At 42.5% G+C, this 22,171-nt stretch overlaps 3 protein-coding genes across 3 annotated transcripts; 2 read left to right on the top strand and 1 right to left on the bottom strand.

The window, feature by feature from the left end:
• Positions 1 to 8,836: 8,836 nt before the first annotated feature.
• LOC129774187 (uncharacterized) lies at positions 8,837 to 11,218 on the top strand. Its single transcript, XM_055777889.1, has one exon. The coding sequence runs from the start codon at positions 8,837 to 8,839 to the stop codon at positions 11,216 to 11,218; it is 2,382 nt and encodes a 793-aa protein (XP_055633864.1).
• Positions 11,219 to 11,293: 75 nt separating this feature from the next.
• Positions 11,294 to 12,631, top strand: LOC129774186 (uncharacterized). Its single transcript, XM_055777888.1, has one exon. It carries the CDS (start codon positions 11,294 to 11,296, stop codon positions 12,629 to 12,631), a length of 1,338 nt encoding a protein of 445 aa, XP_055633863.1.
• Positions 12,632 to 14,749: 2,118 nt separating this feature from the next.
• LOC129779391 (astacin-like) lies at positions 14,750 to 15,979 on the bottom strand. The gene is made up of 5 exons (XM_055786830.1): positions 15,835 to 15,979; positions 15,590 to 15,778; positions 15,212 to 15,529; positions 15,006 to 15,148; positions 14,750 to 14,938 (listed from the first exon to the last, which is right to left on the bottom strand). The coding sequence occupies exons 1-5, from the start codon at positions 15,977 to 15,979 to the stop codon at positions 14,843 to 14,845; spliced, it is 891 nt and encodes a 296-aa protein (XP_055642805.1). The 3' UTR covers positions 14,750 to 14,842.
• Between the last annotated feature and the right edge of the window lie 6,192 nt (positions 15,980 to 22,171).

The following is a 22,171-nucleotide window of genomic DNA, read 5'->3' as shown; positions in this document are numbered from 1 at the left end:
AAATAAACAAAGAATGTTTTTACTATCCAATATATAGTTATTTGTTTATCTATCTTTCAACAATAAAACAAAAATTGTACGGAAAAAATAAAAAAAAAGTTGTGCGTACACGATTCCAGCCTTTCTGCTTATCTGAAACAAAAAAAAATCGAACAGCTTCTGAATCAGTAAAGATGTCACTATCGCATGAACCTCGGGCAAGTCAAAAACATGTTTTTTGACAAAATGACGGCCATTTGAATGCTGTTTGGAACTTTTTTTACGTTTCTCGATTTTACTTTATTATATATTATTATATATTTATTATACAGGGTTTTCCATTTCGGGCTTCCGAAAGTATACAGCCCTGCGCTGACAATCGTTTGATATAGCTGTCAACCAAAGCGTCATATCGTTAGTTGAATGTCTGCCATTTTACAATATGGATCGTTTTAGCATCGCACAACGTGTTAATTTTGTTAAATTATACTATAAAAATGATGAAAAACCGGCAAATGTTTTTCGAGCATTACGGACGGATTTTGGTCGTCATGGACGGCCTACAGAGCACACAATCGCTAAGGTAGTGAGTAAATTCGAACAAACTGGATCCGTAGCGGATATTGTGAGACCTGTGCATCATCGTAATGTGCGCTCGGCCGAAAATATTGCTGCTGTTGCTGCCAGTGTGGAGGATGACCCGAATGTTTCGATTCCACGGCGTGCTCAGCAATTGGGCTTGTCAAACACATCATTGTGGCGAATTTTGTATTTGGACTTGCACCTACATCCATATAAAGTCCAGCTGGTACAAAAATTAGAGCGTGGTGACCATGGAATGCGTCGGGTATACGTCGATTGGGTGAACGAACAACAGCAGCAAAATGCTGAATTTTCGCATCAAATTTTCTTCAGCGATGAGGCACATTTCGAGCTCGGTGGCTATGTGAACACCATCGATTGAAAAATCACAAAACCAAATGTATTTGGTTGCATTGTTATATGGATAGAAAACATTAGAATAAACACTTTCTCATCAATGTATTTTTGAATTCCCAGGGAAACTGACAGAATATTTTTCAGCAACGATTAGTTCTTTCCCGATTTTCCTCGATACTCGAAGCCCACCAGTGGTTAATGCTAACTCGATAACCACCTGTTAATAGCACTTAATTGAAAAATATTTGGTCGCAGTGTTACATGGATAGAAAACATTAAAATGAACTCTTTCGCATGAATGTATTTTTCAGTTCCCAGGGGAATGTTTAAGTGAGTGCTCAACTTCCGCGCTAAACAGACGCGTTTTTGCTATCTTTACGTGGAAGTCGAACAAAAGCTAATATTACCAGTATAGTCGTTTTTTTTCATCATAAACGCTTCGTGCTCATCGCTGAGCCGTTCCGTGTAGCTGCACGGACAAACGACTTCGCGATGGGTCGCCGAGAAAACACATTCCGAATAGATTTTTCGAATGTACCGAAAAAACCGGACAATGTTAAAGTGCACCAATTCTGTGCTACCGTTCTGTGTCTAAAACAAGATGAAGTGCTGAGAATACAGAACAGCAGAGCTCTCGGTGTAACATTCGTCAAAGTCACTGACCTCGCATTAGCGCAACGAATCTGCGAAGAACACAACAATAAACACGAGATCGCGGTAGACGGGGAAAGTTATCCGCTGAAAATTACGCTAGAGGAGGGCGCAGTGGAAGTGAAGCTCTATGATTTGTCCGAAGACGTGTCTGACAAAAAAATCGCCGAGGTACTCGCAAGGTACGGTGACGTCATCTCCATTCGGGAGCAGCTCAACGGAACTGATGTTCTCTTCCCCGGTACACCGACCGGCATCAGAGTAGTTAAAATGATTGTAACGGAGAGATGACTCAGGTATCGTACTTCGGTCAACGACAAACTTGCCGACACTGCCGTGAATACATCCACATTGGGGTTACTTGTGTGCAGAATAAAAAGCTGCTCATATAAAAGTCGTATGCCGAGGCCGCTAAGCAGACTAGTGTCCCATCTATACCGCTGAAAAAAGCGAACCAAGCAAATAAAAATCCGAACTATCCCGCATTAAGTACGAAACAAATATATAAAAACACGATAAAACCGGCAAGCATGCCGCCGCCAAACAAAAATTCTCAGCATAAGCTGTTACCATCACCGATCCGTAACGAACAAAATTTTCCTGCATTACCCTCTACCTCGGGTTCGACTCAACCATCGGGCAGTGGGTCGTTGACCGATACCACAGGTCAGCAACCTCCTGTTAACAGTGGAGTGGTACGCAAAACTGTTAGCGGCAAGTCCGATGGCAACGACACCGATATATCAGTTGGCTCAACTCGCTCTACAAGGAATCTCCGCGTTCGCTTACAAGGCAAGAAGCACCTCTTAGAGGACGAAGACGACAAGCGGGAAGAGAGTTATCTACCATCATAATGACTGACCGCTTCAGCTACAATATTGCGTCCGTCAACATCAACACGATAACGAACGCAACAAAGATAGACGCACTTCGGACCTTTGTCCGAGCGCTAGACCTAGACATCGTGTTCTTGCAGGAAGTAGAAAATGAACAGCTATCTCTTTCTAACTTCAACATCGTTTGCAACGTAGATCACACAAGACGGGAAACGGCAATAGCGCTAAAGGAACATATACAATTCTCGCATGTCGAAAAGAGTTTGGATGGCCGTCTCATTGCATTGAGAATACAGAACATAACTTTCTGCAACGTTTATGCGCCATCGGGTACAGCTTTTCGTGCGGATAGAGAGCGATTTTTCAATGGAACACTCGCTTACTATCTCCGATACAACACACAACACGTCATTCTCGCTGGCGATTTTAACTGTGTACTTCGTCCGTGCGACTCAAGAGTTCCAACTCAAGCCCAGCACTACAAGCAACCGTTCAACAGTTGCAGCTTCAAGACGTGTGGGTTAAGCTGTACCCTGCGATGCCTTCACCCACATACGTTACACACAATGCGGCATCCCGGCTCGATCGTATGTACGTAAGCGCAGGGCTATGCGCACAACTTCGAAGCGCAGCAACACACGTTTGTTCCTTTACGGACCACAAAGCGCTAATAGCACGCATCTGCTTTCCCCATCTCGGCACCGAACATGGTCGAGGATACTGGTCCCTTCATCCGCATCTTCTAACTGCCGAAAATGTAGAAGATTTTCGAATTCGGTGGCAGTTTTGGACACGTCAACGGAGGAATTTCCCAAGCTGGTTGACGTGGTGGATGTCATACGCGAAACCTAAAATCAAAAAGTTTTATCGTTGGAAGTCAAGGGAAATTTTTAATATTTTCAACGCTGAGAACCAACGACTACACGCGCAACTACGAATTGCCTATGATGGTTACTACCAGAATCCCGCTATGCTAGTAACAATCAACCGTGTAAAAGCACAAATGCTTTCACTACAGCGGAAGTTTACGAAAAAAATTTTACGCATCAACGAGACGTTTGTAGCGGGGGAGAGTTTGTCTACCTTCCAACTAGGAGATAGAAGACGAAAAAACACAGCTGTAACAGAATTGCAGAACGAGCGAGGAGAACAAATTCAAGGTACTATCGAAATTGAGCAGCACATGTTTCGGTATTTCGTGAACCTGTATGCGGCAAAAGAAACGAGTCAGGCAACAGAAGAGAATTTCCGAAGCGAGAGGGCGATACCCGAGAATGACGAAGCTAATGCTGCACTGATGGATGAGATCACCATCAATGAAATCGAGCATGCCATCCGAACGTCGCAGAAACGAAAATCGCCGGGCAGCGATGGGATACCGGTTGAGTTCTACCAGCGTACGTACGACGTGATATACCGTGAACTCTTCTCCATAATCAACGAAGCTGTGAGAGATGAGTTACCCGCAGCTTTCACTGACGGCACAATCGTTCTAATAAAAAATAAAGGTGGCGATGTAACGGCGAGATCTTACCGTCCGATTAGCCTGCTCAACGTTGACTATAAAATTTTGAGCAGAGTACTGAAAATCCGTCTAGAAGCAATACTTCGGACTCATCGTGCTCTGAGTGACGTACAGAAGTGCGCTAGGAATGATCGGTCTATTTATCAAGCTACACTATCGTTAAAAGACCGCATCGCTCAACTGTATGCAAGGAGACTGAAAGGGAAGATGATATCTTTCGACATGGAGCACGCGTTCGATCGGGTCTCGCATGAGTTCCTGTATCGGACCCTACTCGCTCTGGGAATAAACCAGAGCTTCGTTGGCTGGCTTACGAGAGTAAAGAAGGCTTCTACATCCAAGCTGCTAATGAATGGACACTTGTCACAGCCAATTCACATAGAACGATCCGTACGCCAGGGAGATCCGTTGTCGATGATTCTCTTTGCGGTATACCTGAATCCACTTCTCACACGCCTGGAGCGTATATGTAATAGTGATCTGTGTGTTGCATACGCTGATGACGTTACGGTGATCGCTACCTCAATACCAGCAATCGATCGGATTTTCAGGCTGTTCGACGATTTTGAGCGTTTGGCTGGGGCTAAGTTAAATCGACGAAAAACGGTGGCTATCGACGTCGGCTGTATCAATGATGAGCCGCTGTCGATACCAGGGTTGCAGACTGCAGAGAATGTTAAGGTGTTGGGCGTTATATTCGCTAATTCTTTACATCTTATGGCAAAGCTGAACTGGGACAGACTATTATCTAGAATCGCCCAAATTATATGGATGCAAAACTTGCGATCTTTGAATATGCAGCAGAAAGTGATAGTGCTGAATACATTCGTCACAGCAAAGGTGTGGTACATTGCGTCAATATTACCACCACAAAACGTTCACACTGCAAAGTTGACTACGATGATGGGGCGCTTTCTATTTCGTGGTTTGCCAGCACGAGTACTAATGCAGCAGCTAGCACGCAGGAGAGAGAACGGCGGACTAAATCTGCAACTACCAGCGATGAAAAGTAAACCGCTACTTGTTAATCGGCATTTGAAAGAAATTGATTCCATTCCCTTCTACCAATCATTCATATTCCAAACTATCCCTCCTCCTCCCTGTTTTCCATGCCTTAAAATCCTGTGTCAGGAATATTCCTTGCTGCCGCAGCATATACAACGGAATCCAACCAGTGACCGAATACACAGTTTTTATCTGAATCGGTCTGATTTGCCAAGAGTGGAACGAAACGAACCGGGCCTGAACTGGAAACAAATTTGGAAAAACGCTTCAACAAAAAGATTGTCGTCGAGTCAGCGGAGCGACCTCTACCTATTGATCAACGAAAAGACGGAGCATCGGAGACTATGGAACATCATTGGAAGAGCTAACGACCAAAATTGTCAGCACTGCAGGACAACAATTGAAACTTTAAAACATAAATTTTCCGAGTGCCCTAGAGTAACTGCCGCGTGGGGATACACGCAACAAAAATTGACAACGACACTCGGCGGTTGGCAGCGTCTCAGTTTTGACCAACTAATACGACCAGTTCTGGGCAACATAGCAGCAGCAACAAAAAGTGAAATCTTGCGACTTTTCATTAAGTATACAAATTACATTAACAATAACAATGCAATTGATTTGGATGAACTAGAATTCATATTGAATTTGAATGAGTAATGAAATTTTAACTTTGTAAATACTTATTATAAATAAACGATATTTAAAAAAAAAAAAAAAAACACCCAAAATTTCCGTATATGGGGCTCAGAAAATCCACACGTGATTGTTGAGAGGCCATTGCATCCGCCAAAAGTCACTGTTTGGTGCGCATTATGGTCTGGTGGAGTCATCGGGCCGAATTTCTTTGAAAATGAGGACGGTGAGACGGTAACTGTGAATGGTGAGCGCTATGGTCGCATGTTAAACGACTTTTTGCCACAAATTGAAGATATGGATACGGATGACATGTGGTTTTTTTGAAAGTCTCTATAATAAAGTATAAAAAAAAACATGTCGTTTCAGCAGGACGGCGCCACGTGCCACACAACACGACCGAACATGGCCATATTGCGAACGAAATTTGAGGGACGCATAATTTCGCGTTTTGGTGATGCCAATTGGCCGTCCAGATCATGCGATATGAACCCGCTAGACTTTTTTTTGTGGGGTTATGCAAAAGACCGTGTCTAAGCCAACTCTCCGCAAACTCTTGAACATTTGAAAGATAACATTCGTGAAGTTATGGCCGAGATACCGCCCCATATGTACCGAAAAGTCATCGAAAATTACCTGTCCGGATCAAGGTGTGCGAGGAAGCCTTAGGTGGACATTTGAATGATGTTGTATTTCACACATAATGGCATAAACCAAACTTTAATTTGAAATAAATGTTTCATCGAAATTCGAATTCTAAGTGTGTTTTATTTCAATTTACTTTCGGAATTTAAAGTTGGAAAACCCTGTATATTCACTTTAAAAATAGTAAAATTGAAAAATTATGAGTTTTTATTAGTGCATGCGATAGAGAGATGCATACAAATTGTATTCATATGAATTCAACATGAACCGACTCAGTAGAACTTGGGATATTGTGTACGCCAGTTTGAAAAAACTAGTTCCGAGAAAAACGCGTTTGAAGTTTTGTGTCTAGGTCGCACTAGATCAGATACCGCATCAGAAAAAAGGAAATAATTCGGTAAATAATGGGATTTTCAAAAAGTCCTTTCTTGAATGTATATTCTTGAATGCCTAAACTTCAGAAATATGAAGAAGAAAATATTTTTTTCAAATTTCTAGATTAGAATACTCCCTTACGCCTCACAAAGGTCCGATGAGGTTTTGGCAAGCATTGGTAAGCTGCCACTACAGTTAAAAGGTTTTCAGTGGTACCGTGACAATGGGTTCGTTTGCATTGGAAAAGACCTCAATCCGTCTAATTCCAATTCCTCCAATTACGCCCAATCTGAAAATATTGGGCAATTGTCAAGCGGAAATTAAATAAGGGTGTCAAAATGACTCGGGATGCTGCAGACATGAAGACATCGTGGAATGAATTGGGCGCTGAGGCTGACCAACAGAGAGTCCAAACTTTGATGGAAGATATCTGAAGAAACACGGAAATACGGAAATTCGTCGAAATTGTAACGGAATAATTTCAATATTTTTCTGAATAGATTAAGAAATTAGCTGCATTAGGATATAAGAAATATTTTTTGTAGCTTCAACCAATCCGGAGATACAACTGTTTTGTGAATCCGGATTCTATATGTTTCAAGCCTTATAAATTGCATCGAGCCTTCATAAATGCTTAAAAATTTTACAACTCATCCAAAACTCAATAGCACTGTTTCCAATATTCGAATAGGACTTAATAATATTAATAATATGTAATTTTTCATTGACCTAGCCCCAAGCGTCATTCTGTGTGTTCTTTGTGCAATTTGGTTGGATCAGGTAAATCACAGAGAGCAATTACGAATTGGTCGGTGTTAAGTCAGACCGGACTGACATTTTTATGATTTCGAGAAAAACGAACAAAAAGTTTAATGTTCTGCGATTTTCAAAGCATTTAATTTTTTCATTCAATATTGTTCTCAGAAATGTTAGTTACTCTCTGGTAATACTTTGACACATGATAGTTGTTAAAAAAACATTAAGTATCGTCCCAAAAAAGGCAGTTATTTTGCGGCCTATACATACATGGTCCACTCTGACTGAACAAAATGAATTATTTTTTGAGAGTGAGTCAAAGCGTGCCATTCCGCTATGAAAATTAGAGCGAGAAGTATTGTGAGTTTGGAGCTGCATAAACATTTGTTTGCGTTCAGCATAATATTCTCTGCCATCTACTGCTGGCATGAATATGATTGCATGGAAAACATGTTAAGCATAAACTTCCCATTTTCAATCATCTTAGACAGTATTCGTCAATAGAATCGTCAAATTTGAATTCATTGTCACCGCTACAGCCTAAATCGCACTCTGAATTAGTACATTTTGCGATCATTCACACTGAAGACCAGCATTTTTCACTGATCCGTTCAGTCGGAGTGGAACAAGTTTACTTTTTGATATACTCAGAATGTGCACACCTTACACTAACGGGTTCAAGTACATTTCGACAAGGAACCTATTAGCTTCAATAAAAAGTTTTGTTGGTTTGAATTCGGCTATCGGAGATTGTGTAAATTCAATATACAAATGATTGTCACATGGTCCACTCTGTCTGCACATGCTGTCGGAGTTGGCAGCCCCCTATGGATGATGCGCCACTGGCATAATGCGAATTATGGCAAAGATATGTGTATGAGTGCATGTAAATAGAGAAGGCGATAGGGTAATTGTCAGTGTAATGTTTTGTTATCTATAGAGTGATTGTTGTCTTTGAATTTCAAATGGTGTAAATTAAATAGAAAGTATAGATTTAAATGAAATAATAGGAAATAGATATAGAGTTGAGAAAGGAAGTTAGGGAAAAATTGTTGAAAGTCTAGTTAGTCTCAGTCCAGTAGTCAACCCGTTCACATGTAAAAATAAATGTACTTCCTGTTAATAAATCCGTGTAGTAAAAAAATCTACGTTCAGTATATGTCCAGCCGAATTAGGAAGACAAAATACGAAGCTATCTTCAGAAAATACACGTTTTTGATTGAGTTTTATACCCTCTTCGACTGATTTCTCACACGTATCCCTGGTATTGCAATTGAGTTGCGATATTCCTGAAATTTGGTCAATTTGGCAAGCGAATAGTTTCGCTGGAATTGAGTGACGTCATTCTTCAGTTTCGAATTCTGCATTGGGTTCAAACTGTTTTTCTGTAAGGTCAGTTATACAGTATATGCCTAGCGAAGCTAGGATATTGCAGAATTCTACACCAGTTCCCTTTTAATTTACCGGATTCACAAAACGCTGAGGTAAAATGCCGCCTGCATCCAGTTCCACGGCAAAGAAGGCGCCATCATTGAAGCAATTGGTTACCAAACTGAAAGAAATCCAAGCAACGTTCAACGATATTTGGATATTTGTTGAGACGTTCAAAGAAGAGACATCCGCCAGCCAAGTGAACGTGCGCCTAGAGAAGCTTGATGATCTTTGGGAGAGATTTGGAGAGACATTGGTTGATGTCAAATCACATGAAGGAGATTCTTATCAGAAAGAACGACAGGAGTTTAGTGAGCGTTATTACTTTGCTAAATCCTTCCTGATGGATAAGGCTAAAGATAGACAGGAGCCAGGTTTTCTAGATCAGTCCGTTCGTGGCCACGATGCATCTATGTTGGGAACGCTAGATCACGTGCGCCTTCCGCAAATTAAATTGCAAACGTTCAATGGGAACATCGAGGAATGGTACAGCTTTCGAGATCTTTTCATTTCTCTTATACACCTCAATGCGGATCTTCTGGAGGTGGAAAAATTCCATTACTTGAAGGGTTGTCTTCAAGGAGAAGCAAAAGCTCTGATAGATGCCTTGCAAATCACGAAGGCTAACTATCAAATTGCTTGGGATATGTTATTAAAGAGGTACAACAACAGCAAGCAATTGAAGAAGCTTCAAGTAAAATCGCTCTTCAAGTTGCCCACACTCACCAGAGAATCTACTTCTGATTTGCAAGGTTTGCTAGAAGGTTTCCAGAGAATCGTACAAACATTGGACCAGGTTGTACAGCCCGGCGATTATAAAGAACTGTTGCTAGTGAACATTCTCACTTCTCGTCTCGATTCAACCACTCGAAGAGGATGGGAAGAATATTCGTCCACGAAAGAGCAAGACACCCTGCAGGACCTGACAGACTTTCTACAGCGACGTGTTCGTATCCTGGAGTCTCTACCGTCGAAGCCAGTAGATAAATTTGCGCATCAAATTCCACCCGCTGCCAAGCAGAAGCCATCCGTTCAGAGGACATCCTATAGCGCAGTACAAACCTTCAGTGGCTGTGTGACGTGTGAGGGCCATCATCCACTATACCAATGTAGTACTTTCCAACGGATGTCAGTCGCAGAGAGAGATACGTTACTTCGCAAGCGTTCTCTTTGCCGGAATTGTTTCAGACATGGCCACAAAGCAAAGGAATGTCAATCCAAATATTCATGTCGACATTGCAAAGCGCGTCATCACTCCTTGGTATGCTTCAAAACGCAAAGAGAAGTAAATCCAAAACCAACATCAACAGCCATACCATGCGCTTCCACTTCCGGCGGTAAGGAACCTTCCACCTCACAAATGGCTAACGTGGCAGCCACGGATTCATCCATTTCAAATACTGCCCAAAGATGTTCATCACAGGTTCTACTAGCAACAGCAATCGTTATCGTTGAAGGTAATGAAGGTGTACGATTCCCAGCTCGAGCGCTTCTCGACTCCGGATCAGAAAGTAACTTTATTACTGAGAAATTAAGTCAGCGGCTGAGGGTACACCGAGACAGGGTAGACATTTCGGTGTTAGGAATTGGATCCCTAGCTTCAAATGCGAAGCAAAGAATGAGGGCGAAGGTCAGGTCGCGTTTATCAAATTTTTCACGCAGAATGAGCTTTTTGGTGCTCCCCAAGGTCACTGTTAACATTCCAACTGCAACAGTGTACACTACTGGATGGAAAATACCACAAGGAATAGAATTGGCCGATCCTTCCTTCCTAATATCCCAACCTGTTGATATCATACTCGGTATCGAATTCTTCTTCGACTTCTTCCATGGGGGAAGAAAGATAGCATTGGGTGATCACTTACCTGCCCTGAATGATTCAGTTTTCGGATGGGTGGTGTGTGGCGGTGCAACAGCTATTGGCCAGCCACTACACATAAATTGCAATGCATCGACTTCAGATAATTTAGAATCGCTTATGAAACAATTTTGGTCCTGTGAGGAAGTTGGTTCGACGTCAAACTATTCGCCAGAAGAGGCACGATGCGAGGAAATATTCACTGATACGGTTCAGCGTGACACCAACGGTCGTTATACCGTATGTTTACCCAAGCACGAAGGCATTGTGGATCAATTGGGAGATTCAAAGGAAATAGCGCTTCGCCGTCTTCAGGCAACGGAACGGCGATTGGCACGAGATGTTGAATTGGAAGATCAATACATTTCTTTTCTAACGGAATATTGTCGCTTAGGTCATATGCAAAAAATAACTGATGACGGAGAAGTTAAACGTTGCTATCTACAGCATCATCCGGTGGTCAAGGAGTCGAGTAGCACCACTAAAGTACGCGTGGTCTTCGATGCTTCTTGCAAAACTTCTACGAATATTTCTCTCAATGATGCATTGATGACAGGACCAACCATTCAAGAGGAACTCTGATCGATAGTATTACGCTGTCGTACAAAACAAATAATGGTTGTAGCAGACGTCGAGAAAATGTTTCGACAAATAAATATGCATCCCAAGGACCGACCGTTGCAATCGATCCTATGGCGAGCATCACCGGCAGAAGACGTTGCAACATATGAGCTAAACACGGTCACTTATGGAACGAGACCGGCACCATTCCTAGCCACTCGTACGCTAAAGCAATTGGCAAATGCTGAACAGGATTATTTTCCAGAAGCTGCCAAGGTAATCATTGAAGACATCTACATGGATGACATCATCACAGGAGGCAATAATCCAACAGAAGTACGCAACCTGAGAATGCAACTGGAAAGCCTGATGAAAAGTGGTGGATTTTCTCTCAGGAAATGGGCGAGCAATTGCCCAGAAATATTAACAGGAATCTCTGAAGAGAACCTGGCAATACAAAATTGTATTAATTTGGATACAAAACCATCAGTTAAAGCATTAGGACTTACCTGGTTACCTGATGAAGATGTTTTCCGATTCGATTTTAAACTTTCCACGACCGACGATGAAACAATACTTACCAAACGTCGGATTCTTTCAATCATAGCCACTTTGTTTGATCCTCTCGGAATAATAGGAGCCACAATCACAACCGCGAAAATTTTGATGCAATTCCTTTGGATATTGCGTGACGAGAACGAGAAGTTATTGGAATGGGATCAACCGGTACCCAAAACGGTGGGCGAGAAATGGCGAAACTTTTATGAACAACTTCCACTCCTGAGAGAGACAAAAATTAAACGATGTATAATAATTCCCGGCGCTGTATCGGTGGAGGTCCATTGTTTTTCGGATGCATCAGAGAAAGCGTATGGTGGTTGCATTTATGTAAAAAGTCAAAACCTAGAAGGAAATACGCAAGTTCACCTCCTAACGTCGAAATCTAAGGTTGCCCCGCTGAAAACGCAAACAATTCCGAGGCTCGAGCTGTGTGGGGCACTGCTTGTAGCACAACTATTTGAAAAGGTGCAGAAGGCTATTAAGGTAGAAGCGAGATCTACATTCTGGACAGATTCCACGTGTACCTTGAACTGGATCCTTTCCGCTCCGAATAACTGGACTACCTTCGTCGCAAACAGGGTGGCCAAGGTCCAAGACATAACAGAGGGTTGTGCATGGCGGTATGTTCCGGGTACACACAATCCTGCCGATCTCATATCCAGAGGCATCTCTCCGAGCGATATTGTATCCAATAAATTTTGGTGGCATTGTCCCAGTTGGCTTGCAGAGGGTCTCGAGAATTGGCCAGAATCCACGACTAACATAAACCGGAAGGATGGCTACACAGAACGTCGGCGTACAGCTGCTGTTGTTGCAGCTTCCACAGAAGAAGATTTCATCGGCTATCGGTATCTGTCGAAATTTTCCTCCTAAACAACGTTGATTCGTCATACTGCAATATGGAAAAGATTAATGAAAATTCTACAAAACTCACCGAAAAAGGAAACTTATCCATTCATCACTACGACTGAACTTCGAGATGCAGAAAACCAACTGATACTCCTGGTCCAACGCGAGACTTTTGCTGCCGAATGGAAGGCACTGGCCAATGGTGGAACGGTATCCAGTAAATCGCCGTTAAGATGGTTTCATCCATTCCTGTCACAAGAGGGTCTTCTCAAGGTTGGCGGTCGTTTGGCTCATTCAAAGGAATCTGAAAATAGTAAACATCCCATAATTTTACCTGCTCGGCATCGAATCACTCGAATGATAATGCAAAATTACCATCGGAATTTGCTCCATGCTGGCCCACAGCTAATGCTGAGTGTAATTCGCCTTCGATTTTGGCCTCTAGGAGGCAGAAGTGTGGCAAAACAAGTAGTTCACTTATGCCGCAAATGTTACCGCACAAAACCTACCACAGCACAACAACTAATGGGAGAACTTCCAGCACCACGCGTGACTGTGTCTCGACCATTTTCGAAGGCAGGCGTTGATTATTTCGGGCCAATTTTTATCCGTCCCGCACCGCGACGAACTGCAATAAAGGCTTATGTTGCACTTTTTGTTTGTTTATGTACCAAGCCGATACATTTGGAACTTGTGTCAGATTTGACAACAGATCGATTCATACAGGCACTTCGCAGATTTATAGCACGCAGGGGTAGGTGCTCAGATATTTACTCCGACAACGCTACCAATTTTGTTGGAGCAAGGAACAAACTCAACGAAGTTTTGAAACTTTTGAAAGATTCCCAACATCACGCTAAGGTGACGAAAATTTGTGCAGAAGAAGGCATATACTGGCATTTTAATCCGCCTAGTGCTCCTCACTTTGGAGGTATATGGGAGGCAGCAGTTCGATCGGCGAAACACCATATATTGAGAGTTATTGGAGACACCCCAGTATCACATGAAGATATGTATACACTGCTTGTACAAATTGAAGGATGCTTAAACTCCAGACCTATTACACCGTTATCAGATGATCCAAATGATTTAGGACCGCTTGGAACCGCTGACACCAGCACATTTCCTGATAGGATCGTCGCTTCAATCAACACCTGATCCAGATTTTTCGGCAGCACCATTGAATCGTTTGAATAATTGGCAGCAAATACAACGGAAACTTCAGGACTTTTGGAAGAGGTGGAGACGTGAATATCTTTGTCAGCTGCAAGGCAGAACTAAAAGGTGGCGTCCTCCTATTGCAATTGAAGTTGGTAAATTAGTAGTGATACAAGATGATAATCAACCACCCATGAAGTGGAAAATGGGCAGAATTGAACAAGTACACCCAGGAGAAGATGGAATTGTTCGTGTAGTAACTTTGAGAACGGCTACAGTGTTACTAAAAAGACCAGTGGAGAAAATTTGTCTACTTCCTATGCCAGACAACACTGACATTTAATAGCGTATCAGAAACATTCTTTCCTTTCCCATCCCAAGTCGAAGAGGTTTTTTTATATATTTTCAGAAATAATCTAATTTCTGGGTGGGCGAGGATATCGGAGTTGGCAGCCCCCTATGGATGATGCGCCACTGGCAAAATGCGAATTATGGCAAAGATATGTGTATGAGTGTATGTAAATAGAGAAGGCGATAGGGTAATTGTCAGTGTAATGTTTTGTTATCTATAGAGTGATTGTTGTCTTTGAATTTCAAATGGTTGTGTAAATTAAATAGAAAGTATAGATTTAAATGAAATAATAGGAAATAGATATAGAGTTGAGAAAGGAAGTTAGGGAAAATGGTTGAAAGTCTAGTTAGCCTCAGTCCAGTAGTCAACCCGTTCACATATAAAAATAAATGTACTTCCTGTTAATAAATCCGTGTAGTTTGTCAAGTACCAAGCGTTTTTAATTGTTGGTTCGAAAGTGAATTTGTGATAAATTCCCTGAGCTATCGTTGGTGGATCGGGTCGATCCAGACACATGCTATGGAGCCATTTGTAGTGTTCTTGGTTTGTTAGAATATAATTAAAGATGTTTAAGTATGAAGTCATCCAGGAGTGTTTTTTTTCTATAATTTAAACAGTAATACAAGTGAAGATTCTGCGAAATATGTTTTATTTGAGAGTTTATCATAGGGAAATTGGACTGTAAAACCTACAAAGCCGGATATAGGATCAACATCCAAGGCCGTCTATCCAGATAGAGCGTTACAATACATCTTCTTGACCCTTGTAATGTCACTTGCTGACATACCGACCTCATTGCCGAAATCTTTGTTCCAGGGTTTCTGAAAAAATGTTAAACGTCGTTAACCATTATCATCCCATAAGTTTAGCTAAACAACAGGTACGTACTTTATTTACGAATACCGGCTTGTTGGAGCTGGCTGCTGCTGCATATCTCGAATAATGCATCACACTTCCATAGTCGTACGAAAGGCCGAACAATTCAACCTGTGGGTATTGCATCTTTTCGTAATTGGCAGCCCAGAAAGTAGCTGGAAATCGATATATGTATCAATGATCTGATATCCGTAGTAGAAGAGAAAAAGAAATCTTACTTGTGTTGTATTCTGGTAACAATGCGCTTCTGTCAATTAGGAGATATTCATCACGATCAGGACGAATATGCTCGTGATAAAGTCCAAGAGCATGCAAAATTTCATGGGTTACGGTACCAGTTGTCATACAACCGGGAGTCTGCAAATTCACATTGTTATATTGTTGATAGTCACTCCTTCCAACATACGACCAACAACCAGATGCACTGTTATCGATAGGTAAACATATTTGACCATTTTGGCAATCAACGAAACGGATACATGTTTGAGCAGAAATGTTACTCAAAGCTTTCTTGATGATAGCTATCTCATTAGCAGCTAAAGGAATAAGAATAATTAGATTTTTTAAAGTTTCCATTATTGATGTTAGACACTTACTGAACTTTCCAGTTATTTTGAATGGAACAACACCATTAGGCCATCTTACGTTCGGATTGTTGTCTGAACGTATGGCATTCTCTTCCAGTTCAGGTCTCAGCATAATATCACCTTGGAAATAGATGCCCATGCCTTGCTCGAACGGGAATGTCTTGTTCACGCTTCGTTTATAATGGCGCATACGACGACCTGGAATGATATAGAACTCTCAAAATATGATAAAAACTCAAAATTGTCTTTCTTACCAACTTCATCGTGAGGCCGAATGGCAAAATGACGATCTCCACGCTTATGCCCTTTCCGTATTGGAACCCGGAACCGTCCTCTTCGAGCAGTCACAATGCCGCAGAGCAGCACGGTTAGTATTGCCAAACGAATCCAGCCGTTCATCGTTCCAATCTGATAGCAATTACTGCTGAGACAGTCTTTTTTATATTTCTTCTGACAACAAGACAAATTGTGAGCAACAATACATTTCCTTGGTTGTTTACCGAATGGTCGAATATTCTGGGACCGAGAAGAAAACAGATAGTTCATTGTTCAAATGTTGGAAAAGGTTGCCGCCCATCATTATCGGCTACTAGTTGCGCTAACAAACGAATCATGTTTATTTTTTCAAAATAGATAGGGCTGAAAATAAATTCGTTCGAAAACATCGTTTTGAGAATCGCAGTGATGAATGTAAAATCCAGTTTTGAAACAATGCTTTCAATGTACTGATGAATGAGTACCTTTTGTATGTTGTAATCATTAGACAATTGTTCAGTTAATAGTTTTATATTGGGTGTCCAACTTAATTCGTTCATGCAAAACATGCATGAAATACAAACTAATTTGAATAATAAAATGCAATAATACATTATTCAAAGTATTGCCGTAATCTATCATTGTAATCATTGTAATTTGGGTAAAGATAAACTCGCAAAATATACGGATAGCGCAGATCTGATCAGCCGTTCTCCCGTGATGATATTTTACACGTACGTGGGAAAATCCTTCTTTTATATATAAAGATTATATATTTATTATATATTTACTTTGAAAATAGTAAAATTAAAAAAAAAAGATTTTTTATTGGTTAATGCGATAGAGAGATGCATACAAATTGTATTCATATGAATTCAACATAAACCGGTTCAGTAGAACTTGTGATATTGTGTATGCCAGTTTGGAAAAACTAGTTCCGAGAAAAACGCGTTTGAAGTTTTGGGTCTAGGTCGCACTAGATTAGATACCGCATCAGAAAAAAAAATAATTCGGTAAATAATGGGAATTTCGAAAAGTCCTTTCTTGAATGCCTAAACTTCAGAAATATGAAGAAGAAAATTGTTGATTTTTTTCAAATTTCTAGATTAGAATACTCCCTTACGGCTCACAAAGGTCCGATGAGGTTTTGGCAAGCATTGGTAAGCTGCCACTACAGTTAAAAGGTTTTCAGTGGTACCGTGACAATGGGTTCGTTTGCATTGGAAAAGACCTCAATCCGTCCAATTCCAATACCTCCACTTACGCCCAATCGAAAAATATTGGGCAATTGTCAGGCGGAAATTAAATAAGGGTGAAGTCAAAGTGACTCGGGATGCTACAGACATGAAAACATCGTGGAATGAATTGGGCGCTGAGACTGACCAACAGAGAGTCCAAACTTTGATGGAAAATATGGATGGAAGAAACATGAAAATACGGAAATTCGTTAAAATTGTAACGGAATAATTTCAATATTTTTCTGAATACAAAAAGAAATTATCTGCATTAGGATATAAAAAAATATTTTTTGTAGCTTCAACCAATCTGGAGATACAACTGTTTTGTGAATCCGGATTCTAAATGTTTCAAGCCTTATAAATTGCATCGAGCCTTCATAAATGCTTAAAAATTTTACAACTCATCCAAAAATCAATAGCTCTGTTTCCAATATTCGAATAGGACTTAACAATAATAATTATATGTAATTAATCATTGACCTAGTCCCAAGCGTCATTCTGTGTGTTCTTTGTGCAATATGGTTGGTTCAGGTCAATCACGGAGAGCATCTACGAATTGGTCGGTGTTAAGTCATACCAGACTATGTGACATTTTTATGATTTCGAGAAAAACGAACATAAAGTGTAATGCCCTGCGATTTTCAAAGCATTTAATTTTATCATTCAATATTGTTCTCAGAAATGTTGATTACTCTCTGGCAATACTTTGACGCATGATAGTTGTTAAAAAACATTAAGTATCGTCCCAAAAAAGGTAGTTATTTGGCGGCCTAAAGGGTGTGTCACATCAAATTGCATCACGGAAAAAACGCTGTAGAATTTCGCCCAGTAGACCGATCCTTTTGAAAATTTTAGACAGTAAAATAAAAACTATTAAACAACTTTTGGCATTTTCTTTTTATTCATACTTCCAGCCCAAGCCCGTATGCTCGCACCTTCCTCTTTACCCCGTCCATAAGGTTCTGTACAACGTCAGGTTGTAGTTTTTTTTTGAACAGAAATCCATTTTCTCTAGAAGTCCGCCTCCGATTTGACAACTTTTGGGTTCTTCCGGAGGGCCTGCTTCATAATCGCCCAATATTTCTCTATTGGGCGAAGCTCCGGCGCGTTGGGCGGGTTCATTTCCTTTGGCACGAAGGTGACCTCCCGTCATGGCAACGGGGGGTTCCCCCCCCCCCCTCAACCCCTATAAGGATCCTGGGGATCCCGGGGACCCCGGACCAGCAAATAAAAAAGATGGTACTTATACGAGACGAAGCTTTCCCTTGTGGGGCGACCCAAACGGTGATTACGGTGAGTTGAAAATACTACGATTGGAAGGTGTATCGAAAGCACTACCTAAAAAGCCTTTCGAAATACGCAAGTCAGTGGAAGCATTCTTGGGCACAAAAATTCCTGACGCAAGACCCGAAAATAAAGGAACCTCCTATATAATTAAAATGAGGAACCAAGAACAAATCGACGCCTTAAAAACAATGACCAAACTGCAAGACGGAACGGAAATAAAAATCGATTATCACCCAACTCTGAACCAGTGTAGATGTGTCGTCTACTGCCCGGAAACCACTCAATATGAGACAGAAGAAATAATAAAAGAGCTGAAAGACCAAAAAATTAAAGATGTACGAAGAATCACCAGAAAAGAAGGTAGCAATAAAGTCCCCACGCCCACTCTGATTCTCACTATTAATGGGACCGTGGTACCACAAAGCATTAAATTTTGGTTGGATCAGAGTACGAACCCGGCCATACTACCCAACACCAATGCTGTGCTACAATTGCTATGAATACGGCCACTCGCGGAAGCGCTGCAGTATCGGAACCCCGGTATGTGGCATATGTTGCGGTAACCACATAAATGCTCCAGAGACACCATGTATAGCTAATCCATACTGCAAACACTGCACAAGTGATTCACACGCAGTAAGTAGCAAGAAATGTCCCGTATACACTAAAGAAGTTGAAATCCAGCACCTCATGGTAGACCAGGGCATCAACTACCCGGCTGCCAGAAGAATATACGACTCGTTCAACCGTACCAAAACGGCTGCTACCATAGTCACTGAAAGCAACGACGCCCGCTTCGCTCAAATCAACACCAAATTTGAACGATTGCTGGCCGAAACTGAGAAGAAAGACCAAGAAATCAAACTCCTTCAACAAGAAGCAACGAAACGTGACAAAAAGATCGATGCCCTCATAACTGCAATAAAAACGAAATTCAAACAACTCGCCGAGAAGGATGCGCGAATTGCCGAGTTAGAAGCTGCCTTAATCGCCACCAACACACACGAACCAAACACTAAGATCGCAACTACCCCCAGAAACCCAAGTACCCCCCGCACAACGACGCTGAAAGAACCCAACAAGGAGACGGCAACCAGCCGAAGATCACGGTCCAGATCATCCCAACGATCAAACTCGCAGAAGCGTAGCAAGGAAGGACGTCGGACCGAAGAAAAATCCAATGAGGAAAGACCTCCAGAGCTCGCTTCTTGCAATACTAGTACCAAACAAAGTAACTCACCGTTCAACAAACCCGCACCCAAAAAGTACAAGAAATGTACATCGCCTACCACTAATCAAGCGATCCAAATTTCCGACGAAGAAGTAGACAACACCCAATCGGTCAGAGATCTCAGTATGGACTTTCACGTCTCCTCCGATGAACCAGAGGACGACGAAACTCTGGAAGAGATAAATGTACTTCTGTAAGTTGAACGCACTATTGTCCTCTCTAGTACATCAGAACACACTTGACCATCACTGAGCAAACCTCAATGGTATCTAAACATAATAAAGTGAACAAAAATCCTCGACAAGACAGAGAGGACAATGTAAACAACCTAAACGACGAAATAAACAACCATTCCATCACCGATAATACCACATTGGATAGCCGCGACCCTGCTAGTGCGGATGTCTTTGGAGAACCGGAAGTGGCAGAAAACCCCCGACATCCACCGAAAACAAGCGAGACGGACAAGCGGGTCTTAACCCCGTATCCCTTGCAGGACAGCGTGGGACAAAAACGGACAGACGTTGTCCTGGGCAGTCGAAGCCCCCCCCAGTGCGGAAGTTACAGGTCAACCGGAACTGGGGAACACCCTCCGACGCCCGGCGTGCTTCCCTGATTTCTGTAAAATAAGATCTCTTCGACGATCTGCGAGAATCGCGGGGCGGAATACCATCCCACCAAACGCAACAGTTGATGCCAATGAATACGACCAATGGATGGCAAAGATCGAAAATTACATAATACCAGTTGCTGGACCTTCACGAGTATCCCCTACTTTTCCCGCGGCTCCCTCATCTCTGCCGACAGCGGGGTCCTTTTGGATTACTACCGTCGGTGAAGCTCTGTCGGGGTCCGCAACTCGTTCAATAAAACAGAGCGATCGTTCACCTAACCCAGTATGGCGAACCATTAGAAGCGAGACGGACAAGCGGGTTCCACCCCCGTATTCCTTGCAGGACAGCGAGGGAAATACATGTGAAAGCGAGACGGACAAGCGGGTTTCATCCCCGTATTCCTCGCAGGACAACGAGGGAAATACATATGAAAGCGAGATGGACAAGCGGGTTTCATTCCCGTATTCCTCGTAGGACAGCGAGGGAAGAATCTATGAAAGCGAGACGGAAAAGCGGGTACCTTACCCGTATACCTCGCAGGACAAAAAGAGACACATGAAAGACACAGCCCTGGACAGCTGGGGCCCCCCTAGTGCGGAAGTCATAGGCGAACCGGAACTAGGGATCATCCCCCAGCGCTCAGCGGCTCTCCTCGAATCCTCGAAAGAAAAAAAACCCACCCGACGATCAGCAAGAATCGCGGGGCGAAGTACTAAGCCACCTCAAATGACAATAGAAATAAACAAACATCAATCACGGAACGCCAAGACCGGCAATCACTCAACACCAGACTCTGAATCCTCAACACTTTTTTCCGCGGCTCCCTCCCCTCTGTCGGCAGCGGGTCCCTCTCGAATACCTTCTGTCGGTGGAGCTCTGTCGGGGTCCGCTCCTCGCTCAAAAAGTTCAAACACCTCACCATTCATCGACGACTTCAATAACCACACACACTATCTTCCAAGCTCCACACCCGGACCATCACTCAACACAGTGCCGGTTTCCAAAAGAAACTATCCCACGGGCACAACGCTAGCCGTCCAGTGGAACGTAAACGGGTACTTCAACAACCTCTGCGACGTCGAACTACTAGAACAAGAGTTCGCACTAACTGTGCTATCCGTACAGGAAGTCCATAAAGCTGACATCTCGAAATTGAACAAGTTCTTGGGTGGTCGATACAGCTGGGTACTAAACGAGCAACAAAACTTCTACCATTCTGTTGCAATGGGAATCCGGCAACCTTTTCACTTCTCTGAATTGGATCTCGACACAGAGCTTTCAGCGATTGCTGTGAAAATTGACTACTCGTTTCCCGTGACAATCATCTCGATATACTTGCCGAATCAGAAAATCCCAAATCTACGAAACAAACTAATCCACATCCTGCGGAACATAACCGGCCCAACCCTCGTTTTAGGGGACTTCAACGGACACCATCAAACATGGGGTAGCAACAGTCACAATCGGCGCGGGATCGACATCGCAGAGGTCATGGAAGAAGCGGACCTGGTAGCGTTGAACGACGAATCTCCAACTTTCGTGCGTGGTAGTACTGAAGCAACGATAGATTTGAGCTTTACAAGTCCTAATCTACTACCCCGATTACTGTGGCGAACGCATACCGAACCAATGGGGAGCGACCACTACCCCATCATCATCCGGACCGACGACAAACCTCACTAGGCGACCACGGTGGCGGTACGATCAAGCAGACTGGGCAGCCTATCAATCCAACGTTGACGAATTTCTGTACCATGGTAGAAACCCCGGACCAATAAATATGGGGCAATTCTCAAAAGGGTTATTCGAAGCAGCATCCACATCAATACCGAGGAGTAGCTCTGTCCCCGGCAGGAGAGCAGTCCCATGGTGGTCCCCTGAAGTGGAAGCTGCAGTAAAAGCGAGGAGGAAGGCTCTACGGGCAAACAAGCGACTTCCCATTGGGCACCCGCATAAAGAAACAACA

The sequence above is a fragment of the Toxorhynchites rutilus genome, chromosome 3, assembly GCF_029784135.1.
Source record: "Toxorhynchites rutilus septentrionalis strain SRP chromosome 3, ASM2978413v1, whole genome shotgun sequence".
Taxonomy (NCBI): domain Eukaryota; kingdom Metazoa; phylum Arthropoda; class Insecta; order Diptera; family Culicidae; genus Toxorhynchites; species Toxorhynchites rutilus.
The sequence above is the reverse complement of the archived record's forward strand: the minus strand, read 5'-3'. Positions and strand labels throughout refer to the sequence as shown.

Bases quoted from the DNA above. Each gene is read 5' to 3' on its own strand.
- LOC129779391 (XM_055786830.1), bottom strand. From the start codon at position 15,979: ATGAACGGCTGGATTCGTTTGGCAATACTAACCGTGCTGCTCTGCGGC. The intron at 15,779-15,834 runs GTAAGAAAGACA...ATATCATTCCAG, and splicing joins TCGGCCTCACGATGAAGTTG to GTCGTCGTATGCGCCATTAT. The intron at 15,149-15,211 runs GTAAGATTTCTT...ATCGATTTCCAG, and splicing joins GTTACCAGAATACAACACAA to CTACTTTCTGGGCTGCCAAT.
- LOC129774186 (XM_055777888.1), top strand. From the start codon at position 11,294: ATGCATCCCAAGGACCGACCGTTGCAATCGATCCTATGGCGAGCATCA.
- LOC129774187 (XM_055777889.1), top strand. From the start codon at position 8,837: ATGCCGCCTGCATCCAGTTCCACGGCAAAGAAGGCGCCATCATTGAAG.